This window comes from Neomonachus schauinslandi, chromosome 16, assembly GCF_002201575.2.
Source record: "Neomonachus schauinslandi chromosome 16, ASM220157v2, whole genome shotgun sequence".
In the NCBI taxonomy this organism is placed as follows: domain Eukaryota; kingdom Metazoa; phylum Chordata; class Mammalia; order Carnivora; family Phocidae; genus Neomonachus; species Neomonachus schauinslandi.
Genome location: NC_058418.1, coordinates 18,869,086 through 18,879,349, shown reverse-complemented (window position 1 = coordinate 18,879,349; position 10,264 = coordinate 18,869,086). Strand labels below are relative to the sequence as shown.

The 10,264-nt window shown below is 38.7% G+C and overlaps 1 protein-coding gene across 1 annotated transcript in view; it reads left to right on the top strand.

The window, feature by feature from the left end:
• The window catches only part of ZNF507 (zinc finger protein 507), a 35,756-nt gene extending 31,518 nt beyond the window's left edge, over positions 1–4,238 (top strand). Inside the window, exons 5-6 of the mRNA XM_021701049.1 lie at positions 3,471–3,605; positions 3,719–4,238. Of these exons, the coding sequence (XP_021556724.1) occupies positions 3,471–3,605; positions 3,719–4,085 (502 nt within the window). The 3' untranslated portion in view covers positions 4,086–4,238. The remainder of the gene's footprint in view (positions 1–3,470; positions 3,606–3,718) is intronic.
• Positions 4,239–10,264: the final 6,026 nt, after the last annotated feature.

Genomic DNA, 10,264 nt, shown 5'->3' with positions numbered 1-10,264 from the left:
GCGAGGCCACAGTGGTGCAGGGCAGTCTCTCCTTTCAAGGGACCAGTCCAGAAACACTTGAGCCGGGGACGGTACCCAGAGCACACTCACCCCGCAGTGTAACGAAGAAGTATAGTCAGATATGGACACTGAGCTTAATGGCAAGGAGATGGGAGTGATCACCAACTGCCAGCCCTTTTCTAGATATTACTGAAAAAGATTTATTGAGATGTGTCAAAAAAGTACTGCATCTCATGGGGCACTTGGGTGGCTCAGTTGGTTAAGTGTCCGACTTGATTTTAGCTCAGGTCTTGATCTCAGGGTCGTGAGTTCAAGCCCCTCATTGGGCTCCACACTGGGTGTAGAGCCTACTTAGGAAAAAAAAAAAAAAAGTACTGCATCTCAGATATAAATAGGCAAAATAAAATGATTTAAGGTTAGTTTTCTGTGTGTGGCCAGTAATAAAATTATTATGCAGTCTATAAAGTCTTAAAGAGAATGGTATAACAGTTTGGTATAACAGTTTTAAAGTATCTTAAATGATAAAACCTTTCAAACATCTTACCACATTTTGAAGAAATAAAACAGGGACACGTAAAACTTCTTCTCCCCTTCCTTCCCATTGTCCTGATACTAATATGTATCATTTCCTAGCATTTTTTCAAGACTTTACTGTGTGTGTGTGTGTGTGTACATATTTGAATGTATTAATATACACTGGTTTTGGTATTTTCACAATTTATTTAAATGATACACCAAACAAATATTTTTGTTACTTTTTCTTTTCACTGATCATTGGTTCATGTGATAAGTATACTTCTAGTTCTTTCATTTTAGGCACAGTATAATGTTCCTTTATATGAAAATAAACCATTTTATTTCCATATTTCTGTGGGAAAACAGTGGTTGTAAGTTGCCTCCCCCCCTTTTTTTTTTTTAAACTGGTCATGGCTAGGGGCACCTGGGTGGCTCAGTCATTAAGCGTCTGCCTTTGGCTCAGGTCATGATCCCAGGGTCCTGGGATTGAGCCCCGCATCGGGCTCCCTGCTCCGCGGAAGCCTGCTTCTCCCTCTCCCGCTCCCCCTGCTTGTGTTCCCTCTCTCGCTGTCTCTCTCTGTCAAATAAATAAATAAAATCTTAACTGGTCATGGCTACATGATTTTTGTACATGTGCCCTTGTGAACACGCACAAGAATATCTTTAGGGTAGCACCCTAGAACTAGAACATAAGGTCACAGATGTGTGCCTCTTCAGTCTTAACAGAATTACTCTTCAGAGTGCTTGTACTTACATACATGCAATTTATACATTTCCATTTCTTCACATCTATACAAAAATGGCATTATCAGACTTATTTATCTCTATCAGGCTTATGTGCATGATGCATTTTTCTGCTTATTAATGAAAATTGTACATCTTTTTTATGTTTGAATTTATGGACCTTCTTCCAAAAATTGCACATTTATTGCCTTTAACTGGCCTGGTATTTCTTGAGGTAAAAGGCCCTTCACTGGCCTTGGACCTGATGCCTCAGGACATGTAATAAAAAGCTAATACTGCTGCATCCATCATAAAGTTGAAGGTGGATTAGAGGGAGAGTTTAGACCTTGCCTGTTTAATTGTCATGTTTATTTATGCATTTTTATTTTCTTTGTGCTCCATTAATGATCAGTGACCATGTCTCTTATTGTTGTGAAGAGTTCAGATAAGTTACCTGATTTCTTAGGCTTCTACTTGAGTATTTAACAAAATTTTCTTTTACAAAGTACATTTGCAGGGCACCTAGCTGGCTCATTCGATAGAGCATGCGACTCTTGGTCTCGGGGTTGGGAGTTCGAGCCCCACGTTGGCTATAGAGATTAATTAAAAATAAAATCTTAAAAAAAGAAAAATTAAAAAATAAACAATTTTACCATACACTCCAGCAATTGTATTCCTAGGTATTTACCCAAAAGATGAAAATTCATATCCATCCAAAAAACTGCACGTATATGTTTACAGCAACTTTATTCATGATAGCCAAAATGTAGAAGCAGCCAAGATATCCTTCAGTAGGTGAACGGGTAAACAAATTGTAGTACGTCCAGGCGATGGAATATTATTTGGTGATAAGAAAAGAGCTATCAGGCCATGAAAAGACGTGAAGGAGCTTTAAATGCATATGGCTAAATGAACGAAACCAGTCCAGAAGGCTACATACTATGTGATTCCAACTGTGTGACATTCTGCAAAAGGCAAAACTGTGGAGACAGTAAAAGAATCAGTGATTGCCAGGGATTGGGGGGGGTGAGGGGTGAATACATAGAGCACAGAGGGTATTTCACGCAGGGAAATTATCCTTTATGATTTGTCATGATAGATACATGACATTATGCATTGTCAGAACACACAGAACTGTGGAACACCAATGGTGAACAGTCAGCTGTTAATAATGATGTATCCATTTTGGTTCACCATTTGTAACAGATACTCCACACTGATGCAAGATACGACGAAGAGGGAGAACTGGATGCAGGGGAAAGGAGATAAACCTAAAAGTGCTAAAAGAATCTATTCAAAAAAAGTATATTCTTTTTTTTTTTTTACTTTTTTTTAAATACTTCATTCAGTTCAGATTTTACCAAGTGTAACTAATTATGTGAAACAAATGTTATTTTAAATAGAAACTTTTTGAAGATTATTAAGTTTTATTTATGAAATCTAAATTGTTAATTTATTCTCAGGACTACTACCATTTTCTGTGGATCTGTAAATAAACAGTTCATGTTAAAATTATTTAATTCCTTTTTGCTTTCTTTTTTTTTAAGATTTTATTTATTTGAGAGAGTGCAAGAGAGCACAAAGCAGGGGGGAGGGGTCGAAGGAGAGGGAGAAGCACACTCCCCACTAAGCAGGGCGCCCGATGCAGGGCTCAATCCCAGGACCCTGGGATCATGACCTGAGCCAAAAGGCAAATGCTTAGCCGACTGAGCCGCCCCAGCACCCTCCTTTCTGCTTTCTTAAAAAATGAGTGGTATAGGGGTGCCTGCTTCTCCCTTTCACTCTCCCCCTCCCCCTGCTTCTGTTCCCTCTCTCGCTGTCTCTGTCTCTCTTAAAAAATTTTTTTAAAAATGAGTGGTATAGAGTATGTATTTTGTATATTTTTCTTCCTGTGTGTGGTTAAATAATTTAGAGCAAAGATTTTGTATGTTACTATATTAGAAATCTTTCCGAATACTGTAATAGCCCAGGTAATCTGGGATGTTTGTCATGATGCTAATAAATTTTTTATGACAGAAAATACTTAATTTTATTGATTCTAGGATACCTCTTTTAGGACACTTTAGCCTCCGAAATCAGTACGTCTCTTTACAGTGAGTAACATCTTAGATTTAGTGAAATAGGATGTCTCATAAGGCTTCCGGAGAAGGAATTTCATAGTCGTTACAGAATCACTGTAATTCTTCAGATGAGGTTACAGGATCGCTCTGACTCTCACCTGTGTCTTTCAGATGCTCTCTGTGTGGGTACGTGTGCAGCCATCCTCCTTCTTTGAAGTCTCACATGTGGAAGCATGCAAGTGACCAAAATTACAACTACGAACAAGTAAACAAGGCTATCAATGATGCCATTTCACAGAGTGGCAGGTACCTGATCCTTACCCCTTCCCTTTTTGTACGTAAACTAAAGTGAGGGTTAAACCTGCTAGTCTTACATTATAACCAACTGAGGATTTGGTGTGTTTTGTTTTGTTTTTAAGGGTTCTGGGGAGATCCCCTGCAAAGATGCTCTTAAACAGCAGTGAGGAAAGAGCCGATCCTGTCACTGGAAGTTCGGGAAATTTGGTATCATCCTCAGAGCTGATTTCCCAGGCTCCTGGTGAAGTTGCAGGTTCCAACGACAATGAGAAACTGAGCCCTACAAGTAATACCTCATATAGTTTAGAAAAAAACTCCAGTCTGGCGCCTCCTGGCATGGAGTATTGTGTTTTACTCTTCTGTTGTTGTATTTGTGGCTTCGAATCTACCAGCAAAGAAAATCTCTTGGATCATATGAAAGAGCATGAGGGTGAGATCGTAAACATCATCCTCAATAAGGACCACAACACCACTTTGAACACAAATTAGATTGAATAACTACTTGAAGAGGAACACGGTAGAAGAGAAATCCTTTAAACCACGGTTTCACCTTTGTGCTATCAAGTAACTTACTAGACACAGGAGAAATAGTTGGTGTGGTGTTTGGGTTTTGGTTTTTGGTGGGGTTTTTTTTTGAGGAAGAGACGCATGTGACTTTGGAACCAAATTTGCAGTGTAATAAAAAAATTCCAAGTGGATACACGGTAATGATATTTAAATATTCTGAGTGAGGGGAAGTGGGTTGAGGAGGAAGCAAAGATGTAACCCTGTGTTAACCCTGTTACCTCTTCTTAGTGTTGAGTGTATTTATTATTCAAAGCTTATCATAGTGTAGAAATGCAAGCAAAAGAATTAAGAAAGAGCTTTTCTGGAACTATTCTAAAACTTCTTGTTGTAAAAGTGTCACAGTCTTAAACAGAGCTTAGTTTTCTTCTTCATTCTGAGCTTGGACATGCCAACTCTAGAGGGACGGGCCTCTTGTGAGGGGTGGGGGGCTGCTGTCTGAGGGGTTTTCACTATCACCAACAGAGTCAACAAGGATAAGATACCAGAGGGCTTTGAAATGATCTACCTATCAGTCTTTCCCCAAATCGATAGGATTTAATCATATACTCAGTCTAAGGTACAGTACTTTTTTTTTTTAAGATACATTACTTATTAAAAAAGAAAGAGACCTCTGAATCCAAATCCAGAGTATAAATAGGCATTTAAGAAGTACATTATTGTCTTAGATTTACAGTGAATTTCTTGTGAGCAAAGGAGAAAATAGGTGAATTCCCACCTGCCTCAAACCAAATCGGAAGGTTCGTGAAAATGGGGACTCGTTTAGCACAGCACATTCCCAAAGGCTCTTTTCAAAGTGTTTGACAGAACACTGCAATTTTGTCCGTAGCTACACATGCTTTATAGTCCTCTCTCCCAAACTAGACCAAGCGTGGTATTGCAAAGGTCTATTCAAGCAACAAAGTATGAAAGTTTGCATTTGATCATCAGACCTTGGAAGTACTTGGAACTCTTAAATAAAAATCATTTGGGGGAAGAGGGGCGAAATTCAAAAGCCCCTTAGAATGAATACTGCTGTGGAGATTTTATTTCCAGGAGTTTATTAATCTAGTTGTACTTAGCATAAGAGGTGTATAATCAAATGTGGCTAACCTATAGTAAAAATTCAGGCTGTTTATAAAACTTTTACTAACAAACCACATTTGGCAAGCCCACAGGGTTTCTCCTATCTAGGTTATTCCATTCTGTCAGTGTGCAGTGGGACATATGGAAGACCAACTACCAGTGCTTTCACACTAAAACTCTCCATCGCATACATGTGATCTTCTCATTAATTACACAGTCTGTATTATAATGTGTTTCAAAGCGAAGAGACGAGGGGCGTTTTTGGTTTTGTTTTGGCTTTTGTTGTACTGATCATTTATTTTTGCATTGTCTTGTCAAAGTAAATTCTGCATACAAGTCAAAAGGCCGGTGCACCATGCAGTGCACCATCTTCATGGTGCTCTTTCTGAACTTGATTTCTAACACCTTCTAGTGCTGAGGCTGTGACTCTGATAAACTTAGAAGACATTGAAAACAGAATTTTTTGAGTGGAACACTTTGTAGACATATTTTAGGATAGAATTCCCTTCCCAAAGTCCAGGTACGGATTGAATGAATTAGTATTTTTTAAGGTCGCATCAGGAACTACTTAAGTGGGGCCAGGCCATCTTGAAACATTGTTTAAGGGGTTTTTTTTTAAATCTAATGTTGATGATGATATTTAAACAAACGATTGATTGTAACTTGGCGGCTGTTTGATTTAGGTAGCTTTAATTTATTTATGGGAGTTAATACCACTCTGATAGGTGGTTTTTAAAAAAGATAAAATGAATTTATATATATACACTAAATTATATCACCCAAATTCACTGCATGTGTATATATATTTTCTCCTGTTTTCAGAATTAAAACACAATTATATTTCGTTTCAAATTTAAATATTTTAAATGGTTCCATTTTTATCACTCATTCTAAAAATTAACAACCTTAGTAGCAGGATTTTGTTTTATAAAGTTTCCTTGGTTTTAATTTCATGTAATCAGTTGGAATATATTAATAACCAAAAAAATCCCAAAAACATCAATAGTGAATTTTTTAAAGTACATTCAGTTCCCTAAACCACTTCCATTGATTGTTACATAAATTTCCCATTTGGAATCATGGATTTAAAATTTACCTAACTCATGGAGAAAAAATTAACCCAGAGGTTCAAAACCTTTAAACGTTCATCTGATCCTAGCCTAGAATATCCTCAAACGCTTTCCCCGGGGCTGTAGGAGGAACCATATACCATGGGTGTTCTGTACCTTCCTGTTACCATGTTGTGGCAAGCCTTAAGTGAACACTGTCTCTACCAAGAACAATTGAACACTTCTAAAAGTAATAATGAAGGCTAAGTATGCAATTTTAATTGTAGAAGAGATAGGTATTACACTAATCAGTAGGAATTATCTGTGTAGGAATAACATTTTACTTGTAGTAGATCTTTTGCCATAATAAAGCTCCTAGTATTTGTTTCCCACTCTGAACACTTGACACAGTTCTAAGATTTGATAGTGAAAATAGTTTTTAAAAGAAACATACTGGATGTGAGGCAAAGGTGGGGAGGGGGCAAGACGATGCATTCTGATCATTATAAGTAATACTTTCCAGGGGGCCAACGTTTTCGCTCCTCCTCTAATAACCCGGAAGATGGTGGGCAGCCCCAGTGTTCTCCCAGTGCCCTGCCTGTAGATTTTAGTTCTGTGTCCGGCCTGCGGGGTATACGGACACTAACAGAACAGAAGCCTTTGTTCTAGATCTCTCATCCTATTCGAGGTAGCTCTTGGTGGCTTCTTTATTTTCTTTGTCTTTTCTCACAAAGCAGATGGTGGGCACCCATGTTTACATTGTATCTTCCCACAATGTACTTGGCTTGACAAAGACAAGCAGGCTTCTCTATTGAGACTTATTATATTTTTAGTTTTCATAGACACTTATTTAATCTTTTTTTATTGTACAGCAAGGTGCTCTAAGTAATATTCTATGAAATATATTTAATAGAAATTTGAGTTTGATATTCATGGACATGAATACATGTATTTTTTTAAAAAATGAGTATTGTGTAACACTATGGCATTGCTTCTATAGCCAAAGTCTAAAAATTTCTGGAACACTGACATGTAAAGACTACAGTTAATTCTGACACTGTATCTTATTAAAATAGGATGATTTGCATTTTGTAAAATTATCCTGCACATTGAGCTGCATGCCTTAAAAGCCTAAAACTCTAGGATTGTGTTCATGGTAGGACAGTTTATCTGTTCAACAAACAGTGAAGCAAGGTCTATAGTGCTTCTTTAACTACCTTTGGAAATACTGTACAATGTTAGAATAATTTATTTTGCTTTACAGGAGTTTGTCATGTATTGACTTTAATATTGTATTTTGGTAATAAATTTTTTGTTAAAAACACTTGCCTCTATGTTTTATTACCAAAAGGTTCTATCCGGTTTTATCTTAGAAATGTTGATTTGGTCACTTGGAAAGTTAGGTTCAAATACTGACGAACTTCCCAAGGGTTGAATTTACGATTATGGCTTAAGATTACCCTTTGGGGGGCACCTGGGTGGCGCAGTTGGTTAAGTGCCTGCCTTCAGCTCAGGTGATTCCAGGGTCCTGGGATCGAGTCCCACATCGGGCTCCCTGCTTGGTGGGAAGCCTGCTTCTCCCTCTCCCTCTGCTGCTCCCCTTGCTTGTGCGCTCTCCCCCCTGCCCCCTGTCAAATAAATAAAATCTTAAAAAAAAAAAAAGATTACCGTTTGGTAACTTGTTAAATTATCGCCAACTAGCATTAAACCCTGTTACACAAAAATGGAAGAGCACTTAGTTCATTTTAATCATTTTAAAAGTTCAGTCTACTTTCGAAGCTTTTTTCCCCCTTGCTACACGGTTCTCCGTTTTATCTTCCCAATCACATTTTTAGACACTTTCAGTTCTGATACAGGGACAGTGCGGAAGACCAGCTGTGTTAAGGACAATTAGCATTCTTTATTGAAGGCCAAAAATTAGAGTGATGTGTGCACACCTTGATCATTTTGTGGTCTATATCAGATATTTTTTTTTTGAATTCGATTTGTTTGTTGCATTGACACGTGAAGCTAACATCATCTGACTGTATCATAGCTCTAATTACCCATTTGTGCCCCAGCATCCTGGGCCACCTCATCTTAGAGTGTCTGAGGCCACATACCTCTTCCCAGTAGCTGTAATCCCTTGGCCTGTCTCCCTCGAGGCAACATAAGTCCGTCCCCTGTCTTTGAAGAAGCAAATGCCAATACTTCGTCACTACACCAGACTGGTTGTAGAAATCCCAGCATGGACATTCTAGAACATAATGCTGCAACTTGGCAGCCACAAGCCACGTGCGGCTGTCGAGCACCTGAAACCTGACTAGTGCGCTCTGAGCGTACAGTACACAACAGTTTTGAGAACTTAGTACAAGAAAAGGTAAAGTGTATTATTAATAGTTTTTATGTTACATGTTGAAATGGTATTTGGGGTTAAATAAAATAGACTATTAAAATAATTTTACCTGATTTTATTTTTCTAGTGTAGCTACCAGAAGATTGTAAATTACACATGTGGCTGTTGTAATTTTCCTGTGGGACAGTGCTGGTCTAGAAGACCAAACTGCAGCCCTGGCCTGCCACTTGTTTTTGTAATTGGAGTAAAGCCATACCCGTGGGTTTCCGTGTGGCACATGGCTATTTTCAAGGTACAACAGCGGCGTCGAGGAGTTGAGACAGAGACCGTATGGCCCACGAAGGCCGAATTAGGTACTCTTTGTCAGATAGTAAATAGTTCCAGAGAAAAAGTTGGCTGACCTCTGAGCTGAAACAATGGTATGACCCGTGCTTTAAAGCTACCAGAAAGAAAGAAAAAAAAAGCTTTTTCTAGAAAAAGCTTTTTATAGCACTGTTTTCTAGCTAAATCGTATTATTTCTCCCTCTGTAATTTTTATAAAGTCTTCCTGTTCTTCCACAGCCCTTATCCATAATTTATGACTTAACCTATTTCATCATCTCTGCTATTTAAAGCCACACACAATTTGTTTTTAAAATAACAGTGCACCATTAAATAAGAAAATAATGCTGCACTAAAAAGTCCTGTCTTGTTTTCCTCCCGACGGCCCGACAGTGTCGCGGGTCCCCTGCCTGCTTCACCCTTCGGGCGCCCCGGGCGCTTCAGCTGGTGTGGCTGTTCGACCCGCACCCCCGACCGCTGTGCCTGGTAACCTGGTAACCGGGTCACTGTGGAAGCCACGCCCCTCACCCTGGGGACCGCTGAGGGAATAATCCAGGGTACACAGAAGAGAGTCTTTGATGCACCTCTTTGTGGTGGATAATAGCTTGTCTGAGTCTAAAGCCACATTCACAGAGGTTGTAATTGGCTTCAGTGTAGATCTGTTGACCAAACTGGCCGAGGGAAGAAAAAGTCACAGTACTTTCCTTCCTAGATGTCTTCCACATCCGCTGGCAAGGATGTAAAACGAACATTTTCAGCCCTGTAAGTTCTTAGAAAAGTTTGTAATATGACCTGAGCCATACGTAGGTAGTGTGTTTGGGTTTATAGCTCAAAATCCAAATGACTGTAAGGTGCTTGACCCATTTCCAGGTTCCTATCTGTGCAGCAAGACCCAGTTTGACTAGACCTCATTTTGTGGTGCTGCATTTTCCTATTTGAACCATAGTGTTTGTAAGATGATGACATACTTGGTTTTCTTGTCTACTGAGTATTTTTTCCATTAATGGGTAATCACTTTCACTTGTTTGCCTTACAAAAGTAGATGATAGTAGATCTTCCTTTGTTAAAATTAAAGAGTTTAATTTTAGGCATCTAATATAAATTCTTACCATTACCTAACTAAATTTATCAAATGTTGCTGTCTTTTGGCTTCCTAACTCAACGACATTTACATCGATTGTCACCTAATCCAGATAGTGAAGGCACCATTGAGTAACGGTTTGCAAAACTGAATGTAAGTCAGGGACTTCCACAGTAATACTGAGGTACCTGGGTCCTTTGTTTGGAAAGGACATTGCATGTTAGAGGTAGATGGGAATTTGACTTAACACAAA